Source organism: Mesoplodon mirus, assembly GCF_964341445.2.
Source record: "Mesoplodon mirus genome assembly, chromosome: 4".
Lineage (NCBI taxonomy): Eukaryota > Metazoa > Chordata > Mammalia > Artiodactyla > Ziphiidae > Mesoplodon > Mesoplodon mirus.
Window position 1 is genome coordinate 5,582,670 of NC_138979.1, and position 25,538 is coordinate 5,608,207.

At 42.8% G+C, this 25,538-nt stretch overlaps 1 protein-coding gene across 1 annotated transcript in view; it reads left to right on the forward strand.

Annotated features, from left to right (window-relative positions):
• The window catches only part of CUBN (cubilin), a 270,373-nt gene that overhangs the window by 119,662 nt on the left and 125,173 nt on the right, over positions 1-25,538 (forward strand). Inside the window, exons 32-34 of the mRNA XM_082617071.1 lie at positions 20,857-21,016; positions 22,822-22,935; positions 24,657-24,767. Of these exons, the coding sequence (XP_082473197.1) occupies positions 20,857-21,016; positions 22,822-22,935; positions 24,657-24,767 (385 nt within the window). The remainder of the gene's footprint in view (positions 1-20,856; positions 21,017-22,821; positions 22,936-24,656; positions 24,768-25,538) is intronic.

The window sequence follows — 25,538 nt, forward strand, 5'->3', positions numbered from 1 at the left end:
TTCATTTTGTGGTTGTTACCTCATGGTCCAAAAATAGCTACAGCAGTTCGGAACATCCTAAGTTCAGATCTGAAGAAGACGAGAAGGAATAGTGTTAGTTGTTTCTATTTTGTTTTGTTTTTTTTAATCAAGAATGCAAAATTTTTACAGAAGCCCCCTTACAGATCATTGGCCAGAAGTGGCTGCAAAAGAGATTAGGAAAGTTTAGTGAATTATGATAATGGATTTATCATAACCACTTTAAATAAATTATTATTAACTCTCTGGGGGTTCTCACGGGGTTCTACTTTTCTTGAGATCAGGATATCTTGATCTGCTACTTGAACAAATCAGTGTCTGATAGAACAGACTAGATGGGGAGACAGTGGGTGGAGGAAAAGGGATATGGCTGTTAGTTGGTTCAGTGACAAAAAGTTTCCATCCCTACCAACAGCTTTCATACATTTTCACCTGAAACTAATGCTATATGTTTAATGTAAGAGTGAATGAGGTTGTATTTTGAAATTTTCTTTTTGTCTTTAATTTAATTTTTTTGGTTACCTAATTTTTTTTAACACAAGGTTTTCCATCTTTCATTTGTATTTAGAGATATTTCATTCAAATATAAACCAGATCCTCTTGGCTAATGGATCTTTCTGTTTTAGTTTCCTGACCGTTTCTTATACAAATTCCAACTGGCTAACTTTCAAATTTAACTCAGGAGAATTCAAAAGTTGTTTCATAATTTTCAAAGTAGTCCAGGCTAACAGTATGATTTCAAGTATTATTTTACAAGATTAAATCATTAATCTACTTAAAAGTTCAGTTGATTTATGGTTATGTATTAACCTTTTAACATGAATCTTCAGAGTCTAAATTAGCAAAGCATTATGTCCTACACCAAACTTAAGGTGTAGGACATCTACTTTCCATAATGGTAACTCTCCTGACAAAGACAATTTTAAAACTTTGGATGATATTTTACAACACTTTCCTAAATGCAACAAGGAACTCACAAGGTAGTGTGAAATTTCTGAGTTAATATCCAAGAGAGATGTGAACTTGGTACTTGGGATTGCTTTTGCCTGTGGGGCATTTGCTGATCCAGAAGGAGTTAGTGGCACTTCTCAGAGCCTTTCAGGGCAAAGAGGAGCAAAGTTTGAGTCCAGGACCTGAGTAGGGTGTGGGTCCTGGTAAACTCTCCTGAATCCCAGGTAAAATGAAAGTAGCAGCTTTCAGGAAGACCGCATCCAAGCGTCGATTCATCTGAGTGGCCTCCCTAAATCTCCAGCCATGGAATAATGAGAGAAACCTTGCATTGCTAATGCATCTAGGCCGTGGACATCTGGCCAAAGCAATTTAAACTCTTCTTCAAAGGGAGATGAAAGCATCCCAGACCTCATTTCTACCAATAATTTTCATATGCAACAGCAAGCACACTATCAAAGATATTTATATATAGGAGGAGACAATGCAACATAAATGAGTTATAACATGAATAACAGACAATGGAAATAAACACTGATAGTCCAGATGCTAAAATTACCAGGCACAGGTTAGTAAACAACTATGGTTACTAAGCTTATGGAGATAAAAGTCAAAATTAAAACTTTCAGCAAGGACTGCAAATCATAAAAAGTGACATTGCAAATATTTTTTTTAAAAAACTGAAAAATTTAAAGTGGATAAACACAGAAGCTGAAATTAGTATCTCAGTGGAAGGGTTTGGGGTGTTTTGCTTGTTTGTTTTTTTTATATTAGGCAAATTAGACAGAGATGAGAGAACAAGTGAATTGGAAGGTACCAGAAGAATCTATCCAGGAAAAACAAAATAAAACAAAGCAAAAGGATGAAAAGTACAGAAGAGAGATTAAGACAAATATAGGACACATATAAAAGATGTAACATACATTTACATACATTTATAAATGGAGCAGGAACAATATTTGAAGAGCTGATGACTAAGACTTTTCCAAAACTGATGAGAGACATCAATTTACGAAAACAAGAATCCCAAGGGACCCTGTATACAGCCAAGCAAGATAAATAGAAAGACATACTTATCTGGAAGAACTTAAAGATTTTAATCTTTATCTAAAAGATAAAGAAAAATCTGTTACAATCGTCCAGAAGAGTAGGTGAGCGGGTGAACAAATTATCTTTTGGGAAGTGGCAGACTGAATGCTGACTTTTCAACAGTGAAAACTGGAAGGAGAAAAGACAAGAGTAGGTATCTTAAATGTGAAGGAAGAAAATAACTATCAATCAGGAACTCTGTACTCTCCTAAAATAACCTTGAAACATGAAGGTGAAATAAAGCATTGAAGCAGTAGAGGTGCCTTCAAGAGAAGGTCGAAGGGGCCAGAGACAGCTTGTCTGCCTTACAGTTTTGTCTCTAGTGGGCAATTCTCCATCACTTTCTCCCAGTCTGTATGGTTCCAGGTATAGTTTCTTCTCTTTGGTAAAGTCCCTAATCCATAAGATTCAACATGCAAAGGTATGTGAACCAAACAAAGCCTAGGTCAAAGGCACACCCAACATGGCTGCATTATTTCCCTCCTGTGGTCGTGAGTAGGATTTTCCACCTGCATGAGATATAAATACACAAACTGGGTTTTCTAGTAACCAGTGCCATATCTCAGCACACAGCTGGGCTTGACTTCACAAACTGTAGCCAGAGGAAACAGACAGGAGGAAGTAAAACCTCAAATATAATCTGGTCATTAGGCATAGAGATAAGAAAATAAACCCACATACAGGTGCTGGGAGGAGTCCAGTCTGGCAGATATGGTAAAATACAAAATGTAATAGTCCAAACAAGTTGTCAGGGTCAGGGGATCCTGTATGAAGTAGTCGGGGTAACCCCGCCTGCGGGGAGATGCGAGTATCAGAAGCAGATGCTGCTAAGCACTTGAGCAACACATGGATACAGAAAGCGAACTACGCCAGCAGCGTGGGTCACCACAGTGCTGTGGTTAAGAAATCCAGCTCTGTGGTCGGGTGGCCCTGGGGCTGAGCCTGAATTTTGCCATTTTCTAGTTGAGTTGCCTAGGAGAAAGCGAATCTTTCAGCTTTGGTTTCCTTAATTGTGAAACGGGGACAGTAAGAGTATCTGTGTCAGATTTGTTGTTGGGATACTGGAGGTCATGTCGGTGACACTGCTTGTCACATAGAAAGCCCTCCATTCGTGCCAGCCCTAGTCACAATGAGCATCCCCAGAGAGGCCTGTTCCGGGGGCAGTGGTGGAGGAGGTGCTGTGGAATACGAGGACGAACAACCAGCTTGGGGTCCTGGGCCTCCAGGTCTTCAGTAAAAGAAGACCCTGTTTGTGACCCTTTCTGCTAGCACAGCACCAAGCATTTCGTGGACCCAGGACTCAATAAACTGTAATAATGATCACGAGGAAACAGGAGTGATTCATTTGGGCCTGGAAGCCAGAGAAGGTTTCACACCAAAGATGACATTCACGTGGCAGAATTTCACTAGTAGACATGTGGCACAGAAGCCAGGGGAGGAAGCTCTGGGGAGAGAACAGGGTAGATTGTGCACAGAGGTGCGAGCGTGCACAGACATTTGGGCTGTAGCTCTGTGCTGGGGAGCGTGTGAAGACCCAGGGTCTATAGAAAACATCCGAACTGGACAAACTCTTTTGTGCTCTGTGAAGAATTTGAAATTATCCTATAGCCAGTGCGGGGAGTTGATGAACGTTTTCTGTAATGTACTCAAAACTGTGTTTTATGATAATAACAGGGCAGCCGTGTGAGGCTAGGGTCAGCAGAGAAAGAGAAGGATGGTATAAAGGCCGATTGGAGAGCTATGGAAAAACCCTGGGCAGTGGCCTTGGGAGTCGAGGGAAAGGATGTCCCGGCAAGCTCATGTTGGTGTAGCCACCGAAACCTAGAGGCTAGTTACACCGTGGAAGGTCTGGGGGAGGGGTGATAGAGATGCAGGGGTTAAGACGATTTGCTTGAAGAATGGGTAAATAATAATGCCATTGACTAAGAGAGTACTTAAAGGGATAGATTACTCAGTTTGATTTGGAAACTTGAGTTTGAAGGTCTACACTGCGTCCCTTATAGAGTTCAACAAATGGGTTCAGTACTCAGGATGGGGTCTGAGCTGGACATATCCACTTGAAGATAATTTCTGTATCCTTAGATGGTTGTTAAAACCACAGAAGTAGATGGAATCCTATATATGAGTATTTTGTAAAGAGAAAAGGGCCAAGTAAACTCTTGGCCCTAAATCACCATTTAGGGGGAAGATGGAGAAACAAAGGACAAGGAGACTGAAGGGTCCTCAAGGAGATGGGTGGAGAAGCAGAAGAGAATGGTAGCATGGCAACCAACAGTGAAGTCAGTTTTAAGAGTGGGTGGGCAAAGGGGTCAAATCCAGCAGATGAGGCTGAAATGAAGCCACCAGATTCAGTCTTTGATGACCTTGTAAGAAGCAGGACTGGTGTGGGTAGTACTGGAAGACTCCAGATCACGATGGGTTAGGAGATACAGGAGCTTCTCAGCTTTTCCCCAGAATTATGAAAGTGCATGGTATAGAGGGATAAAGGGCCATAACCCGTGGTAAGTCAGGATCAAAGGAAAGTCGTTATTATTATTTGTTTTAGTGGTGAAGAAGCTTAGGCATGCCGGGAGGGCAGGGTGCTGGGGATAGAAGAGCAGCTGAGTGTAAGAGATCAATGGAGGAGGGCTTCCCTGGTGGCGCAGTGGTTGAGAGTCTGCCTGCTAATGCGGGGGACGCGGGTTCGTGCCCCGGTCCGGGAGGATCCCACATGCCGTGGAGCGGCTGGGCCCGTGAGCCATGGCCGCTGAGCCTGCGCGTCCGGAGCCTGTGCTCCGCAACGGGAGAGGCCACAACAGTGAGAGGCCCGCGTACAGCAAAAAAAAAAAAAAAAAAAGAAAGGCCCAAGTCCTCCATCCCTGAAGAGTTTTGAGAATATAAGATGGACAGGTATGAGGCAAGCATCTCGACCCAGTTCTGGACCTCACTCACACTCCTCTGGCTTAGCTAACAGGGCGCTAGCTAAATGAGTATCAGAGAATTAACAGGGTGGAAGGAACCTTGGAGGCCACCTAGTCAGTCCAAGTCTCTTATTTTACTGGTAAGAACTCAGAGGTCCAGAGTCCAGAGTGATGTGCTTGATAAACCGCAGTTAGTGGCAGAGTCCCATTGGAGGCCCAGCCATCTCTCAGAATTATTTGTAAGGAGAAGGACAGGATGCAGGGAATAGTGTTAGGAAGATATGTGCGCATATGCCAGAGAAAGCTGTCCCAGCCTTCAGCGGAAAATTGCAGACGGCCCGTTTGGGCACGTGTTGAGCGGAGTTCACTCCCTGGCATGATTATTGATACTTGAGCTCTGTATTTTGAGCCACATGAGAACTTAGATAACATCGCAGAAGCGTGTTTTCTAGAATTTCATGCTGCTGTAATAAAAAAAGAGAGAAACTAGATTTTTCTGACTGCAGTTGAAGTGGTGATGGCATCATCTGGAACTCATCAGAAAGCTCAATTTACACTCAGGTTTCAACTCATTTGGTAATTAATATGTGTGCGCTTTTCGCTCAGTGCCTGGCATCCTTAACTTCTGGCTCTCCTGAAGGACGTACTGTGAGTGCTTCTTGCTAAGGCGGCAGCGGGACCCACGGGCTGCACAGAACTTGTACTGTCAGCATGAAAACGGCTCCATTAGGTTTCCTTTGACCTCCAACTGACAGCCTAATTGCTTAATTACAGGCTCTCTCCTGAGCCTTAAATTCACGTAGCTCTGCGAGCTCTTATTGAACTCCTAGAGATGCGGGTTGTAGCCCAGTGTGAGAGGGGAAGAGAGAAGTCAGATCAGCGGCATGACTGGCCCCCGGAGACCCCGGGCCTCTGATTTCAACATCCTCTTTGCTCAGCACAATGGAATGTCTGCCTGGTGAGAATCAGTGAGAAACAGATAAAAGCAAGCAGACCACAGTCCTGGTCCAGCCTCTCATCTGGAGAACTATCCACTAGGGCTACAGGCCCTGGTACAAAAAAAACAGGCATATCATGAGTCACGGTTTTCTTTCTGAAGCTCTTCGTGCTGCTCTAAGAGAAGGAAAGCAACGTGTTGGATTTGAACTGAAGAAAACCAGATTCCCCCCCACGCCAAAACTGCAGTGCCTGCTGTTCACACTATCTGACAATAAGGCACAGGGTGGGACAGGACAAACATAAAACACAGTATCCGTATTTCATTTTATTTTTTTAAGACACTACCTATGATGTGTTTCCTTTTAAAACATTGATCATTTCCAAACCCGAGCAAATAGACACAGGAATAATAGAAGTCAGTACTTCAAAGAAACAATTCTTAAACAGTTCTTCTTTAAATATGTACTGTTTTACAAATAGGTCCATGACAGAAACCAGTCTCTTTCCCTCTCTTTCTCTCTCCCTCTCATATCTTCCCTTTGTCCTTTACTTCTCACCACAGAAAGTTTACCTTCCATTTGATACTTGAGGAAGATCTCCAGTAATCTCTTTTAAATGTTTTATTTCGTGGCTTGCTTTTGGTAACCCCTTAGCCATTTTGCCTTCCGGTGCCAAGTTAGTTACCAAAAGCCACGCTGATACTTTACATCCCCAAACCAAAGAATCATTGAATTGGAGCCGCTGTCCTCAATCTGCGGACACAAGCTTTGTTTGTGTTTCAGCTCAGAATCTCCTTAAATGTATGTTTATTCGTGAAAATAAAATGAGCTTCTTGGATTTCTTTTCATACCAACGTTTGCAGTAATCTTTGAGTCCCTGCTTACAACAACTGCAAATTATGAGAGTTTCTTGTCTCCTGTAAAATTTGGAGCTGGAGTGCCACCCTGTAAAACAAAGAAACAGGAGTGACAAGAGTCCCGACATGAGATGTGTGCTGTGAATTGGGGATTTCATTTCAGAGGCCCGTAGCTGGAAAATATCACTGACGGAGGAAACCGATGCCTCCTCCACCCTCCGCCCTCCAACCCCAAGAAAAGCTGCTGTAATGAGCAATATTTCCCTTTCCTTCCTTACCTAAATTTATGACTTTAACAGCTTGGATAATTTCCTGGTGGAGCCCGCTCCCTGTCACTTAGTATTTCCTCCGCCTGCAATTACCGTTCCAACACGGGGCTCCATTAGCATCTATGCTGCTCTCCTCCCGTTTGCCACACGTGAATACATTTCACGGACTCTCACGCTCCAGACGGACTTTGCAGCCTGATGTGAATGATGTCTTCTCTGCCCTGAGATCTTATCCACCACATGTCTTGACCCCGATAAACTTCAAGGCAATCCAAGCAGTAGACACGTGTTGCGAGAATGAATTAAAAATGAAGTACAGGGGAAAGACCAGGTTGAAAGGCCATAAGGCCAGGGGCGAGGTGAGCAAAGACGCCATGCTGGTCTAATGAGACTGTGGTTAGACCCGGAAGGGACAAGGAGTGGATGTATATCTGGATCCAAGACTAGAGCCAAGTTAGGAATCGGGGATTTGGGTGTTAGGTTTAGTGACTGGTCCTGGGCACTGTGCCCCTTTTGTTCCAGCCGGCTCAGTTAGCACGCTGGGAATCCCGTGCATGTACAGTGGGGTGGAATGCATGACGGGTGGAATGCATGACAGGTGCCAACCACTCCAAAATCCACCCGGGCCCCAAATAAGACTTTCTGAAAGGCCACTGAGGATGCTTGCTTGCAAGTCTAGGGAAGAGAGAGGTGACTTCCACTCTGTTTCCCCGGATTTTCTTTCTAGGTGACGACGGACATGTCACTAGCTTCCTGGAATCATGATCTCTCAGTATTCTATTGTCAGTGAAGAAAACTTGATTTTATCTTTTTGGTTGTTTTAATGATAATTGATCAGAGGTCAGACAGATGGGATTCATATACTGGCTCCACACTACCCAGTGTGTGACTGTGAACAAGTTACTTATGTCTTCTGAGCCTCAATTTTACCAGCTGCAAAATGGAATTGTAAGAAAGAGGGAATTTTTTTAAAGACCTAAATGTAAGGCCAGACACTATCAAACTCTTAGAGGAAAACATAGGCAGAACACTCCATGACATAAATCACAGCAAGATCCTTTTTGACCCACTTCCTAGAGAAATGGAAATAAAACCAAAAATAAACAAATGGAACCTAATGAAACTTAAAAGCTTTTGCACAGCAAAGGAAACCCTAAACGAGACGAAAAGACAGCCCTTAGAATGGGAGAAAATATTTGCAAATGAAACAACTGACAAAGGATTAATCTCCAAAATATACAAGCAGCTCATGCAGCTCAATATCAAAAAAACAAACAACCCAATCCAAAAATGGGCAGAAGACCTAAATAGACATTTCTCCAAAGAAGATATACAGACAGCCAACAAACACATGAAAAGATGCTCAACATCACTAATCATTAGAGAAATGCAGATCAAAACTACAATGAGATATCATCTCACACCAGTCAGAATGGCCATCATCACAAAATCTACAAAGAATAAATGCTGGAGAGGGTGTGGAGAAAAGGGAACCCTCTTGCACTGTTGGTGGGAATGGAAATTGATACAGCCACTATGGAGAACAGTATGGAGGTTCCTTAAAAAACTAAAAATAGAGCTGCCATATGACCCAGGAATCCCATTACTGGGCATATACCCTGAGAAAACCATAATTCAAAAAGACACATGTACCACAATGTTCATTGCAGCTTTATTTACAATAGCCAGGACATGGAAGCAACCTAAATGTCCATCAACAGATGAATGGGTAAAGAAGATGTGGCACATATATACAATGGAATATTACTCAGCCATAAAAAGAAACAAAACAGTTATTTGTAGTGAGGTGGATGGACCTAGAGTCTGTCGTACAGAGTGAAGTAAGTCAGAAAGAGAAAAACAAATACCATATGCTAACACATATATATGGAATCTAAAAAAAAAAAAGGTTCTCATGAACCTAGGGGCAGGACAGGAATAAAGACGCAGACATAGAGAATGGACTTGAGGACACGGAGAGGGGGAAGGGTAAGCTGGGACGAAGTGAGAGAGTGGCATGGACATATATATACACTACCAAATGTAAAATAGCTAGCTAGTGGGAAGCAGCCGCATAGCACAGGGAGATCAGCTCGGTGCTTTGTGACCACCTGGAGGGGTGGGATAGGGAGGGTGGGAGGGAGACACAAGAGGGAAGAGATATGGGGACATATGTATATGTATAACTGATTCACTTTGTTATAAAGCAGAAACTAACACAACATTGTAAAGCAGTTATACTCCAATAAAGATGTTAAAAAAAAAAAAAGAAAGAAAGATGGAATTTTAAAAAATATGCTTAAAGCATTAATTGCAGTGTCTGGTACAGATAAGTGTTAGCTGCTGCTCCTGGTGTTTTTATTACTACGATTACTGCTTCTATTACTACGATTACTGCTTCTATTACTACGATTACTGCTTCTATTACTACGATTACTGCTTCTATTACTATTATTACTGCTTCTATTACTACGATTACTGCTTCTATTACTACGATTACTGCTTCTATTACTATTATTACTGCTTCTATTACTACGATTACTGCTTCTATTACTATTATTACTGCTTCTATTACTACGATTACTGCTTCTATTACTACGATTACTGCTTCTATTACTATTATTACTGCTTCTATTACTACGATTACTGCTTCTATTACTACGATTACTGCTTCTATTACTACTATACTATGTTAAAGGTCTAAACTTATCTTTTTGAAAATTGTGAACCTTAGGTACACAGACCTGGATCCATAATCCTTAGTTCATTGCTAACTGTCATGATTAGTTTGTGAACAGGCTCATTTTATCTTAAAGTATTTTTTTAAATCTTAAAAAATATATTATACAAATTTTCACACACTCTTCGATATATCATCTCAGTAAATTTTTTTCACTTCATAAGTGGCTTATTTTGATACCTTCCAGAAGATTCACAAATTAGTTAAGAAGGAAAAAAGTGATAGTGCAGAAAATAAAAATAAAAGCAAATTCATATACGTTTATAATTTGTTTGCATGGAAAGCTTAGCTCTGAAGTTAAGGTGAAGCATTCGCATACTTTGGGGAATGTGAAACATGCTGTGTGTTTTGCTTTTGAATTGAAATGCTTTCTTCTTCCTCCAGTTTATACTAATTTTAACCCACACGTATAGTTGGTTTATTTTCTCCCTGAGCAAGATGAAACTTAGTAAAAGAAGAAGACAGGAGATGCGGTAGGAATATTTTCCCACCTCCTGCTCTCCAACGATCTGAGGGCATATATTCCAGTTTCTAGAAATGAAAATACAAACATTACTGGGGAAACTAGTGTTCGTTTTCCCCCTTCATCATGTGCTTTGGCCTGTGAGTGATGAGTGTTTCAGCGAGGGGACCGTGAGTCACTCCATCACCAGGGCTTTGATCCTGGGGGAGGGGCTACTCGCTGCGCCCCTATCAGCCTCTCTTCTTGGTTCTAAGCAAGGCATCCGTGACTGCTTGTCTTTATTCAGTACAATTTTAAAATGGATTAGGACACTCCACCTTCCTTTTGTATTGGATTTTACATTTTAGAAAGCTCCTTGCTCAGGGGTAGTTGTTTGGAGACTGAATTAAAGGGGGACACAAATTCAGGCAGGGGAAATTTTAGGCTCCTTTAGTGACCTAGGCAAGACAGCATGAAGTCCCACAGCAAGACACTGGCGGGCAGGTGGAGGCAAGGGGTCCAAGAGACACGTCGGAGGAAGAGTCAACAGAACATAAGGATCCATTCCACTGGGGGATAAGGGAGGGATCTAAAAAGGCTTGGCAATTGGGTACATACTCTGGCATTTACTGAGGCAAGAAATGAAGCTGGGGCTTCCCTGGCGGTGCAGTGGTTGAGAGTCCGCCTGCCGATGCAGGGGACATGGGTTCATGCCCCGGTCCCGGAAGATCCCACATGCCGCGGAGTGGCTGGGCCCGTGAGCCATGGCCGCTGAGCCTGCATGTCCGGAGCCTGTGCTCCGCAACGGGAGAGGCCACAGCAGTGAGAGGCCCGCGTACCGCAAAAAAAAAAAAAAAAAAAGAAAAGAAATGAAGGTGCAGGAGGAATTAGGTGGAGGGGGCGATGATTTCAGTTTGAGACATTGACTTCCAAGGTTGATGGAACATACCAGCAGTGGTGTCTGGAATGCAGTCAGATAGCTGAGCCTAGAGCTTGGAGAGAGGGCTGGACTACAGTTGTACGTATTAGCCAACTAACACATGTTTTGGAAATCTTAAGACAGAAGCCATATCCTTGATACGTTCCTGTCAGGCAGCAAAAGGCTACATTAAATGGCATCAATATCCACCTGGCTTAGATACTGCAGTACAGTTATATGAGTAGCATATTTTCCTATCTCTGTATGGGGTCATTTACATGTCCGTCTGGCTAAACACTTAAGCACTTTAAATATATATGTTATTTTAAATTTTTATATGCTCCTCATACTAAGTTTCTAAAATACAGAAAAGAAAAAAATAAGAAATGAATGGCATCCATAATATTGCAATACAGAGACGAACTATTAACATTTTGGCTCATTTCCTACAGAAACACACACATGCACACTTATACACACATACACAAAGAGAGTTAATATAAAACTGCATATAGTTTTGTATCCTGCCTTTTTTCCCTTAGCTTATTTAATATGCTTCTTCTTAAGCATAATTTCTTTGGCCCTATAATCAGTTACATGGACACCGTAGAACTGAGTTAACCACTAGCTTATCATTGATCACTTAGGTTACTTCTGTTCTTTTCTTATTATAATAATGCTCTGAAGAGCATATTTATATGTAAATCTTAGTCTACATTTCCCATTATTCCTTTATATAGATTCTCCTTTTTTAATTGAAAACTCCATTATGAAATATTTTAAGTATACAGAAGAGTATCAACTACACAACGCATGTAAAGTATAGCATGAACAAAAACATCCTACTTGCTAAATCTCAATATTTGGCCATATTTGCTTCAAGTTCTTCTCTTTTTTTCCCCCCCCAAAAGACATGCATTCCTTTTGAGGCCCCATGTGTAGCCCACACTGTTCCATTCCCAGCCCCTGGCCCAGAGGAAACCAATTTATGAGAAATTGTGTTTACAATTCCCATGGCTATTTTGGTACTTTTTCATTGTGTGTGTGCATCTGTATACAGTATGTAATATTATTTTGCATGTTTTACAAATACGTGTTATGTTGTATCATGTACATCAAGTAAATGTATTATGTTCATCAAGTAAATAAATTATTATGTATAATTTATTTATTTGATGAACATAATACAACATAACACGTATTCTTCCATCCACTGTTTTCATCCAACAATCTGTTTTGAACGTTTTTCTACACTGTGGTGCATTCAGATCTAATGCATTCTTTTTGCCACCATACAAGATTCCACTTTATCAACTTTATCAACATACCATGAGTCACGTACCCATGTACTGTTCGTGCACATTTAAGTTGCTTCTGATATTGTACTATGGCAACCCTTAGCAAGGAACATTCTTGTCCATATTTCTGAATGCAGTCATGCAAGAGTTTGTCTCTGGTAGACACCTGGAAGTGAAAGAGCTAGCTTTTACATTTCCCGTGTTGCCAAATTCCACTAAAAAATGTATGCATGGGCTTCCCTGGTGGCGCAGTGGTTGGGAGTCCCCCTGCCGATACAGGGGACGCAGGTTCGTGCCCCGGTCCGGGAAGATTTCCATGTGCCGTGGAGCGGCTGGGCCCGTGAGCCATGGCCGCTGAGCCTGCGCGTCTGGAGCCTGTGCTCCGCAACAGGAGAGGCCACAACGGTGAGAGGCCACGTACCGCAAAAAAAAAAAGAAAAAAAAAAATGTATGCGTGAGCATTCCTATCATGAAACAGGAGAAACTTACCTTCATATTATCTACCCCATTTTTAAGACGATGAAACTCATAACCAGAAGCTTCTGAAGTGCAGGAACAGACAAGCCTCCCAGATGGATCCAGGACTGGAGTCCAGGTGTTCTGACTCTCAGAGTGCTTCCAGGTGTTCTGATCACGAGATACCTGGGCTTCCCAGGTGTTCTGAACCTAAGATCACTGTGCTCTCCTCTGGGCCTTAGTTGGTCAGATGGAAAATGTCAGATGGGCCGAATCCCATACGTAGCCTGTCAGTGATGGCTGAGCACTGAGTGGCCATGAACAGTGTGGTTTGAGATGAGTGTGAGTGTTGACATCCATTTAGGCTCCACTTTTTGGATATTTGTGAAGCTGTGCTATGGAGCTGGGTTTGGTGTTGTAGGGAAAATGTTTGGAGAGGAACACAGAGATTTTTTAAGAAATCACTGTTCTTCCTGAACTAGACCGGATACTTTGTCATCCCCCAGCTCAACCTGCTACATTAACAGATCTTATGAACTCTTGAACAAGCTGTGATAGCTTTACTTTCCAAAGAACTAAGGAAGAAACAAGGAAAGAAAATGACATTTGCCATCAGGGTAACACATTCACTGAATGCGCATCTCACGCCAGACAGGTCACCCTCACCACAGCAGCTCCTCTGGGAGGGCCAGCGGTTCCAAGGACAGTGGAGATGGCACTCTGTCTCCATTTCTTCCCTTTGTGTACACGACTCAGCCCACACCCCAGCTGCCCTGTTGCTACAGCCAGTCACCCCTTAGACCTCAAGTAATTTCCAAGTCACTAAGTTCCATGAATGACTTTTGGTCCCTTCAGTGGAAGGTGATACAGGGGGTCGCTCCAGGTGAGGGAAAGGAGACTCAGAGGCCTGGGAAACCCATCATCCCATAATATTTCCGGGGACTCTTGTGTGGAGAAGTGAGGCGGGGGGAGTGGTCACCCAGGTGTCCATTTCTTGTCACTGTTTACATTTCAAGGCCTCTATCTCTTGCTTCTCATGGCCGTTCCCTTTCTCTCTACCCCTTTTTAAGAAAAAGTTGGGATTTAGACCTCTTTTCTTTATTTCTCCAAAATACTACACAGGTGAGGCTCTTTTATATGGTAGACTTTGCCTAAATATTGCAGGTGAGCTAAAATGTGATATTAGACATCCTTGCCCTAAAAACTCCAGTGTTCATTCCCTGCTCAGTCCCTCATTTCACACCCCCTGGATTGGTTATTTGTTGCTGCCTAAAAACGTATCCCCAAACGTAATAGCTCAAAACAACAATAATTCTAGTTTCTGCGGGTCAGGAACCCTGGTGTGACTTACCATGTGGCCGTTGGCAGGATTCGGTTCTTTGCAGGCTGTGGCTAGAGGCCTCCCTCAGCCCCTCGCCACGCGGCCTCTCTGCAGAGCATCTCACAACACAGCAGCTGCTTCATCAGGGCGAGCAGTACAGGGCGCAGGGGACAGTGCCAACAAGAGAGGCTACCAGCAAGATGCGAGGGTCCATCTGTCCCAACCGAGCCATGGCAGTGACACCCCTCACTCTGACCTTGTCCTGTTTATCAGAAGCAGGTCGTCGGGTCCATGCCACCCTCCAGGGAGGAGGCTGCACAGGGCATGAAGCACTGGGGGCCAGGTCAGAAGTTGCCACCCTATGCCCACCCCACCGCCCCAGCTGGGCAGTTTTCATGGATTATGTCTCCAACTCAGGCTCCCGTGTTACTGGATGAACCCCCATCTTTGGACCTCTTTTTGTCTTTGCCTCCCTAGCTTTCCCTTTCCCTCCCTACAATGTTTTATCCATTTCTTAAACAACAATTTAGCGATCTCTTCGTCCCACTTTAATAGCAGAGGCTAATATCTATTAAGTACTTACTGTGTGCCAGAAACGACCCGACGTACCTTTATGTTTTTCAACTTATTTAATTCTGATGAACAGTAGAACGATATTCTTATGTCAGTCCAGTTTTACAGCTTAGGCAGCTGAAGGACAGAGAGGAGAGAGGCCCATCCACAGTAACGTCGCGTAGCATCTCTCCCCTGGCAGTCGTTCTCTGAGAGCCTGCGAGGGTGTTTTGCTAAATAAACACCTTCTGTTTTTTTCTCTTTAAAAGGAATTCTGCCACCTGCTTTTAAAGAATGCATGTTGTTAAATAATACATATTTCCATCATCAGTAAGTATATGGAAAGGCGAAAGGTTCCCTTTGCTTGGCTCCTTTATTTTCTCAAATTGCCAGTCCTTGGGCTCTGACCATTGGCCTCTCTAAACACCATCAGGAAGGGGTGCTGGTCTCTCACTTGAATGGTTTGCCTCCCCATCACTTTGTGCTGAAGTTGACACGTGTCAGCTTTGAAAAGGGGTTGATATTTACTCAAATCTCCTTAACATTATAAAGCATCAAGTATTAAAGTTCATAAATGTTTGGCTCAGTTCTACCTTCTGGCTACAGCTCAGGGTATATAGAGGGTCCCCGGTGGCACCGTAATGTCATGTGTTCTGGAAACTCTGGGCCTTGGGGGTTGGTCCGGCGTCCTCCACCCACCTTCCGCCATCCTCCTTCTCTCGTGGTACTGGTGAAGGGCTGGCACAGGCCGTGAGAGGGCACCTGGGTGCTGTGTGTGTGGCCTGGTCCCTGACCTTGATTGGAGCCTCCTCCACTGCCCTCTGTGCCCGGAAAGCAGCTCCACTTGACCTCTTTCCCGCCGTGAATAACCTCTTCCCCGCTATCGTGCCTGCTGTGCGTTTATACTGCCCAATCCACGAGAGAGGGAGCAGCTTTTTTTCTTAACTCTGGGTTTTCCTCAACCTTAGTCCTTTGTTCTCAGAGGTCATATACTCTTATATATGATATTTACTTACTCATTTGTACATCAGACGTTTATTGTCTGTTATGTGCCTGGTTCTGTTCTTTTAAAAAGTCTCCTATTTTTGTATGATAAAGGTTAAGTTCTTTATTTTTTTTCGCGGTATGCAGGCCTCTCACTGTTGTGGCCTCTCCCGTTGCAGAGCACAGGCTCTGGACACGCAGGCTCAGCGGCCATGGCTCACGGGCCCAGCTGCTCCGCGGCATATGGGATCCTCCCGGACTGGGGCACGAACCTGTGTCCCCTGCCTGCATCGGCAGGCGGACTCCCAACCACTGCGCCACCAGGGAAGCCCTAGGTATTTTTAGTGTATGTGCTGGTATCTGGAAATCTGACAGACTCTGGATACTTTGTAAAGACACTGATTAACTTTAGTGAAGAAATTAGATTACTGCTTAACTCCATCTGCCTGTTTTTAGAGCTCCTGTGGTTGGAACTCCCACGGATGGTGGCTACTTTTTCTTTTGTGGATTCCATTTCAAAATTTTATTTTACTGGAGTTATCTAGAAATGAGTTAGTTGCAATGTGCAGTTTTTTTGTTTGTTTGTTGTATATATTTCTCTTTTTACCACCTAAGCAACAGATCAGAAAATCAATTCCCAGGCCCAGGAAACTCTTGGCAGTAGACTTAAATAAGGCTTATATATCTATAAGCTATGTGAATATGTTATGTGTATAGCCAGTAATAATATACTTTGCTAGCTCTGCCTTGGGAACTAAATGGAAGTAAAGGAAAGGCATACTGATAATTTTTATGACTTTAGAATTTCAAAAAATAGCAACAAGATTTCTCCTATTTTCTTCCCTGCAGTTTTTTCCTTATAATTTTTTTTCTTTTTGCGAATTTTACATCAAGTTTATTTTCTTGCAGGTTTACTGAGATATAATTAACACACAGCACTGTGTAAGGTGAGGTGTACAGCATAATGATGTGAGCTACATGCGTCATGAAGTGATGACCCCAGTATGTTTAGTGAACACCCATCATCCCATATAGACACAAAGGAGAAGAAATAGGAAAAGTATTTGTCCTTGTGCTGAGAGCTCTTGGGATTGACGACCTTCTTAACAACTTTCCTATATAACATACAGCAGTGCTGATTCTGTTTATCATATGTTGTGCATCACATCCCTGGTTCTTAGTCATCTCGTAACAGGAGGTTTGTACGTTTTGACCCCCTTCCTCACCATGCAAAGGTACAACATTATGACTGACTGTGTTCCTCACACTGTATGTTTCACCCCCATGACTCATTTATCTTGTAACTGGCAGTCTGTCCCTCGTAATCTGCCTCCCCTATTTCTCTCCTCCCCTCACCCACTCCCCTCTGACAACCACCTGTTTGTTCTCTGTATCTGTAGCTCTGTTTCTGTTTTGCTATATTTGTTCATGTGTTTTATTTTTTAGATTCCACATATAAGTGAGATCATATAGTAGTAGTCTTTGTCTGACTTACTTTACTTAGCACAATACCCTTTAGATCCATTCTTGTTGTCACAAATGGCAAGAGTTCATTCTTTTTCATGGCCGAGTAGTATTCCATTGTATATATGTGCCACATCTTCTTTATCCATTCATCCGATGATGGACACTTAGGTTGCTTCCATGTCCTGGCTATTGTAAATAGGGCTGCTATGAACATTTTGGTACATGACTCTTTTTGAATTATGGTTTTCTCAGGGTATATGCCCAGTAGTGGGATTGCTGGGTCGTATGGTAGTTCTATTTGTAGGTTTTTAAGGAACCTCCATACTGTTCTCCATAGTGGCTGTATCACTTTACATTCCCACCCACAGTGCAAAGGGTTCCCTTTTCTCCACATCATCACCAACACTTATTTCTAGTCTTTTTGATGATGACCTTCATTCTGACAGGTGTGGGATGATATCTCATTCTGGTTTTGATTTGCATTTTTCTGGTGATTAATTGTCTTGAGCATCTTTTCAAGTACCTATTGGTAAAATCAGCATTTCAATATGGGATTATATGGCAAAATAGAATCATATTGGGGTCGGAGCTTGATAACTCAGTGGAGGTTGGATTCCTTATAATTTTATAACTTAAAGCTTAAATTGATTTGATATTACAAATATTAAGAACACTCTCAAATAAAAGGACTGCTATTCCAAACTGTTAAAAGAAAAAGACCCCAGCTGTCTCCTTGATAACGTGAGGTCTTACACCTTCATAAAATGGTAATTAGGAACATATAACTTAATAACTATCATACACATTGTAAAGAGAAGTAACATGATATAATATAGAATTTGGAGAGAGAAGAATTAAGTTCCTGGTTCTGCTCCTCAGTAGCTCCATGATCTTGGGTCACTGGCTCCCACTGGATAAGACGATAGTTTAATAGCTAGCACACTTGTGAAGTCTCACTTTCTTCACTAAAACAACGAAAAGCATCACATGCTGTTGAGGACTAGTTTTAGAGATGTTTGCACTGGTGCTTGTAAAATTACAACATGCTAACCAAACGTAGGGTGACATTGGTATATAATTTTGATTTAGGGACATTGGAAACCTTCTATCTTGGATCTGTTCCTTGTGAAGTAACGCCCCAGGTGTATGAATTTCAGCCAGAGTCCTGTGTTTCCAGGATCTCGGGGGTAGGAGGGGCTGGAAACATGTAGACCTCCTAGAAGATGTGTTCTTTTAAAGAACCTCCAGGGAAATGGTTCATTCATGTGACTTTCTGAATGACTTTCGCCTTCACTTTCTACCTTCCTTATTTTGCCTTAAGAGGATTTCAACCATTCAGAGAGAAAAAGACAACTTAGAAAGGGAAGGAACAATATCTACTTACTCCCTAGCCCTCTAAATTTGGAGAGAAATAAAGGAAACTAGAGGAGTCTTGCCTTTGTGAGTTCATGGACTTGTAAAAATCCTCTGAATGTGTGTGTATCGTTGGGTGTTGTTTGTTGTTTTTGTTGGGGATGTCTATAAACCTCATAGAACCCATGTTCCACTAAAGTTTAAGAAATGCTCTTTTAAGCAAACAAACCAATCACCTTGAGAAAAGCAAGTAGTCTTGTACAAGCAGTCTTGACCAAGGGTCAATTGCCATATTCCCCAGACCCCTGGACCCCAGACGTTCTAAGAGGGCATTCTTTAAAGCAAGATAGTATTAATATAACATTACTGAAATCCTAGGTTGTTATAGCTATAACCTTAGGAAAGTTTAAAACCAAGTACAGAGATAAATAAATCTTGGATTAAACCAATGGTGGTAATATTTGAGAGTAGTTTGCAGTGTAAATGTAGTATAAGAGGTTGTGTAATGATGGTTTGTGTGTGGTTTTGGCTCCTATTTAAGGTATGCAAGGTATTCAAAAGAGGCAGTCACACTAGATTGGAAACTATATTTTGAATTGGTTGAGAATACATAATTTAGTTTTTTTGTTTTTGTTTTTTGTGGTACGCGGGCCTCTCACCGTTGCGGCCTCTCCAGTTGCGGAACACAGGCTCCTGACGCACAGGCTCAGTGGCCACGGCCCACGGGCCCAGCCGCTCTGCGGCACGTGGGATCCTCCCGGACCGGGGCACGAACCCGCGTCCCCTGCATTGGCAGGTGGACTCTCAACCACTGTGCCACCAGGGAAGCCCTATAATTTAGTTTTTAATCAACCTTTAAATGTTGAGTGAAAATCAGTTTTAAAGTTTTATTGGATATATAGATTTTAAAATTAGGACATTGAGGGAAACAAAGAAAAAGAAAAAAGAAGTGATGCTCCAGAGCATTTATATGAAATTCGTTATTGTAAAAGTTTTCGCCCCCTCATTAGAGAGTTAAAAATCCTATTGATGTTTGACTCACGTGCTCATATAAATTAAGCTGAGAATAGCCTCCCAGTCATACTTACGTGCTAAAGAGAACACTGATTGTAATCATCACTAGGTATTCTAAAGTCATTAGTGTGTACCTTCCTTGTATTAAGTTCCTGATTTTCTGTTTTCTCCCAGGGCTTTCTTATGAAATGTAAATGGCAATTCATTTTGCATGAAACAGTCATATTTTAACCTCACACTTTTACTCCCACCCTGGTGGTTGGCCAGCTGATGCATCTATCTTGCTTAATTGAAATCTTGCATTGGACAAAACGGAAGGTTTAATTCTGGACTCCAGAACCTAGCTGTCTGGTTCACCACGTCCTGCTCCCTCTTAGGAACTGTGTGTCTTGGTCACATCAGTGAGCTCTCTGTGCATCCGTTATCCTCTTCTTGAAAACAGAGGGAATCTGGGAAGGAGGAAACTGGATAGTATATGTGAAAGGCTGAATCCAGTTCCTGGCTCCTAGAAAACATTTAATGAATGGTTGCTGTCATTATCATCGTCCAGAGACAAAGAACTCATTTCCCCCTGGTTTACACATAAGAGCCTTCAGAGATTCACACCAGACACACAGAGTCCCAAGGAAATGCGCAAGCTTCAATTTCACACACGAGTACAGCAGTTTTGGGGGTCTGTAATGTAAACTCTGTTCCACTGGCACATATGGAAGGTCAGCTAAGTCCCAGCACAGAACTGGGCAGCACAGAGCCCAATATATTTTTTAAAATAATGAGGTAATTTTCTAAATCAGCCTCACATCACTATGTCATTTGAAAGAATTCTACCATTTCTCTTCCTCTTGACCATGACCCCATGAAGAGCATAAAGTTCCAGCAAACGCTGGGTTTCTGAAAACAAATGATTCCTCCTCATTATTTCTTATGCATTTGCTCCATATTCATTCTTGTATCAGCACATGTGAGCATGGCCCATGATGTAACTGCCCTGGAGTCAGGAGAGAAAGAAAGCAGGGAAAGGCATGGCATTTATAAAGACAGCCAGGGATCTAATGGCGAGTTTCTCTGGCACAGAAACTCCTGCTGAAATCCCTACAGTTTTCCTAGATATGACCAAAGACTCAGACACTCCAATGGACCTGAGTGACAGGACAATAAAATGAAGCACTGGATTCCAGCAAATGTGTTTTCTGCTAGGTCACCGATGTGCAGGTACTCCATGGAACAGGCGCCTTGTACAGGCAGATCTGAAGTTCTGAACCACTGTGTTCTCTGTTGTCTTTCTTTGTAGGCATTTGATGGTTTAAGCTCTGCAGCCCCTCGCCTTGCCGGTGTGTGTGGAAGACAGCAGCTGAGGAACCCCTTCACCTCTTCGGGCAACAGCCTCTTCCTGCGATTTCAGTCTGGCCCTTCCAGACAGAGCCGGGGGTTCCGCGCTCACTTCAGACAAGGCAAGTTCCGCGTGGGTCTCCCGGAAGCACAAACCATCTGTTCTTAAGTGCCCCTCTTGGTGCTGCAGTAAAATGAGACCGTCCTCCGAAATCGGTCCCAGCTTTCTACTTAACATGCGACAATTTAGGTAGAACAAAGGAACTGTGGTTTGCAATGATTCCAACTGTTGATACTTTTAACTTTTCCTTTGTCTAACTTAGGTGACGTGAACTTCCTTGGGCTCTCTGTATCTCTCAAGCAAATATTAAAGTGCCTTTAATATTAGAGACACTATTAAAGAAGTGTTTATCCAGATTCATTTATTCACAGATATATTATCAAGTATTTATCCAAAGTTCTAAGCTAAGAGATATGCTACTATAAATTACAAGACTTTCTTGTAATATAAAGTCAGGTTCTAACCCTCTAACCCTCAAGGTAGTGGTTGCCCTCCATCTGAAGAATCAGTATTGTTTTCCATTGATTTCTTCTTTTTTCTTTTCTTTTTTTTTTTTTTTTTTTTTTTAGCCACGCTATGCGGCCTGCATCGAACCCAGGCCACGGCAGTGAAAGCGCTGAGTCCTAACCACTGGACCGCCAGGAAATTCCCCATTTTTTTTTTCTTAAAGCACCACTTCCTACTAGACCTTTTCACCCATTGCCTTTCATCAGGGAATTTTAGAGATTAACCCTTTATTCCACTGTCAGAGATGGAACCCAGAGCTGGACGGGTTGTTGTCCCCTTAATACGCCTCTGATTTTTATTGGGAGGATCCTTGTCATTTCAAACAAGTGTGGTCTATTTAGTCATTTCATCTGTTTCAGTGGACTTGCTTGCCCGGCTTCTGCAGTAAAGAGCCCTGGCTAGGAAGAGTTTCTGGGTTGAGGTCTCCCCAAGGTGCACTGTAGGCTTTGGAGCAAGCCAGACTGCGAAGTTCTTTCAAAGAAAGAACAGCTTCTGAACACTCTTTCTTTTCATTTAATTAATGACTTACGTTTTGCTTCATAGCAAAGAAGTCCCCAGCGGGTCTTCTCTGGGCTGCTATGGCAGCTTCCTGGTCTCAGCTGCCCTTTTCCCATATTCCTCCAAGGTCAACGTGCAGGAGCGAGTCCTGATCCTGACCTTCAGTGCTCCGTGGTCTGTCCTGCCCCCACACCGACCAGGGCGTGGAGCCCAGGCTTCTCTGCATGTTCCGCACGGGCACAGAACCTGCCCTGCTCTTTTTCCAGCATCGCTCGACCCTCCTCGTTCGCCCCCTGCTTCAGCCAAGCGCGTGTGATGCAGCCCCTGCCCTCCTCTGTCTTTGCCCGGGCCGCCCTGGGCCACTCTCCCTCCCCCCGAATCCTCCTTCAGCGCTGTCTGCGCCATGAGATGCCTTGTACACCCCCCGTCTTCTACTCCCACAGGGCTCTGCACGTCCCTGATGACACACAGCCGCCCTTATGAAGTCTCTTTCAACTGAATATTTATTTTCCTAAAAAAGAAGTCAGTCGTAAAGAGATTATCCCTGTGTCTGTAATTTGCAAGTGGGCCGAGTAAGTGAACCAATGCCAGCGTTTTGTTGAGTGATTCAGGCAGTTCATAGCCATTGAATCTGTTGTTCCGTGCCACTCCCCACTTCCCGTAACTGAAGAATACTGTTATAAATGTAGAGTCTGTTGCCACTTTCTCATGGTTTATGTGCAGCTTTCTTGGCAGAGAGCTTCCTTGACATGCCTTTAGAAATAAGGAAACATCATTTATGCTTTCATTCTTCAAATAATTGTTTTGGGGTCAGCAGAAATCAAAGTGTGTGACACGTGTGTGTGCTTGTGTGTCCCTCAGCCTGTGGCGGCCACATCCTCACCGACTCCGCCGATACGATATCCTCTCCCCTGTTCCCTGCCAACTATCCAAACAATCAGAACTGCAGCTGGATAATTCAAGCCCAGCCTCCGTGTAAGTAACAAAAATAAAAAAGAATCCGGGACGCTTGGTGTCTGTGGGAAAGTCCAGCTATGACTCATGTCCTTATCTCCTCGGTGGCAACAATTGATGGCCTTCCTCTCCCGTTTTTGGAAGCCCCATTTCCTGCTGTGCACAAGAACAAGCGTTTCCTAATCTGGTAGGAAGTCACTTTTACTGTTTATTCTTCATTTAATTATTTTTTAAATTTCAAGGCCTAGCAGAGGAAACGAAGCAAAGCAAAAACCTATAACCTAGTTGAAATGACAGGCGTGCGAGATTGGGGGTAAGCAAAACTAGTGGATAAATAAATAGTTTTTGACACCTGTGCCTTGAGTGTAGTAGATGCTCAAGGCAGTTGCTAAGTGAATACATGAACAATAAGAACCATAGACTGGAAAATTAATAACTCATAGTTTGGAGATGGAGTGCCATGAACGTATTGGTCTTCAATCAAGGTGGAAGTTAATTATAAAACCTGGTCTCTCCTGCGATGCACGTATTTAAAAAAAATCCCAGCATAAGCCTTAAGAAACATTTAATATGTGCTTACATTGTGTTCTTTTTAGAATCCTAGAATCTTATTTTATGCTCTGGTAACAATGTGGTAGTAAGGATTACTGTCCACATTTGACAGAGAAAGTGGGGAGACCCCTAAGGACTCAAGCAAAATGACTGCGAAGAGGGTGACCCCAGGGCCATTATGAATCCCGTTTCAAATGAGCCCCGCCCTTCCTTGAGGTTTTCAGGAAAAATTGATGATTTCAGACGTAATGTGGGAAAGGCATTAAGTTCTTTACTCCGCTCTCTAATTAATGACCTGTGTGATAATAGGAAAGTCACTTATGCTGATGAGGCCCCATTAGCTAATCTAAAAAAAGAAGAGTTTGGCTTAAATATTCTCTAACATTTTTCCTAGGCATGTTAAGCATTAACAGAAGGGTATCTTTATTGCCCTGCCTGTCATTTGGGGGTCAGTGATGTAATCCTTAGGCAAAGAAAGTAGCCAGGAACTGAGCCTTGAATAAAGAAGTCCCCTGCCTCGAGTCCCACAGTCTTGCACCTAAGGATCATTTGCAAACAGTTGTAAAGCATTTAGATGAAAGAGGTCACTGGTATAAAGAGAGCAATAGGGAAGGATCCTATTCTGAAGACTTGGGACCCTGGAAGAAAACAAAAGGAAAATGTACCCAGGCACGTACCTTTCTGCAAGTTAATTCAAAGCCCTCTTTATAAATGAATGAACTTCCATTTCCCCAGTTCTGGCCTTAAAGTAACGCTGAGAATGCTAGGATACGTGTGCTGGAGAGGAAAATGTGTCTTATTTACAAGCACAGGTAAAGAATCAGAATTTAAGGGAACTACTAAGAAAAATACTTCTGAGAGGAACACAGCAACAGTGGATCCATTCCCCATCGTCCATGAAATAAACTGACCCAAGGGTTCTCCAAGGGTTCTCTTCCCAGTACCAGCGTTTCAGAATCTACAGACGCTTTCAAAAGCATGGATGCAATTACTCTTCAAAGGAGAGCTTTTAGCAGAGCGGTTGTTACTTTTCCTCTTCACCCCCCACCCCCCGCCCCGTGCACATCTGCCAGATTCATGGCTTCCCTGCTGGAGAACCAGCAGGAGACAGGATCAGAGGTGAACTAGCATTCCCTGTGTGTCTTGTTTGCCAGAACGTTATTAAAAAGTCCCCTCTTCTTCCCTTTCAGTCAGTCATATCACCCTCTCCTTTAGCCACTTTGGACTTGGAAGCAGCACAGCGTGTACCCGAGACTTCTTAGAGATTTTGGACGGCAGTCATGATGACGCGCCCCTCCGAGGTACTGCTGCGCTCACTCGCTCACATCCGTGGCCTTGGCTTTTTACAGTTTCTGTGCTTACATGTGTATATGCTGCCATCCCAGGTTAGAATGTTTCCAGGAACTATGAAAAGCATCCTAAGCCATGAAAAGATAATGAGAGGCTAAGAAAGCAGGATGTAATATGGTGTTCAAGAAGCTCAGCCTGTTCATATTCAAGGACACGAATAGCTTATGTATATATATATATTTTTTTAATCGAAAGTTGCGATTGCTTTAGACAGTAGTGAACTGCAGTCCATTCCAGCATTAAGTAGCATTCTTGGAGAAATTTCCTATTAACATTTGACCACAGTGCTCGTATTCAAATTGAGCATATGTTTCTTTAGGCTTTGTCCTCAGCGGAAACAAAATAACAGATAGAGAGACAGATAGATAGTAGATAGGTAATCTAGAGTTCTGTTTGTAAAACATCCCAGTAAAAATTAGGGATGGCTGCTAAATACTTTCGGAAATGTTCTCAAGCAAAATAATCTCAGGTTATTTAAACATTCTCCATGAGTCACTCCTGAGTTAGGAGTAGTGTCAGGGCCTTAGTTAGGGACAGTGTCAGTGCCTGAGTTGGGAGTGCTTGAGCTTTGTCATCCAAGGTCCTCATCCTGCACTAGAAGACAAGCTCCATCAGAGAAGGGACTTTGTTTTGCTCATTGCTTTATTCCCGGTGCCCAGAACAGTGCCTGCGATGGTAACAGGCAATTGAGAAATACTCTGTGCTCTCTGCAGACTTCTGAT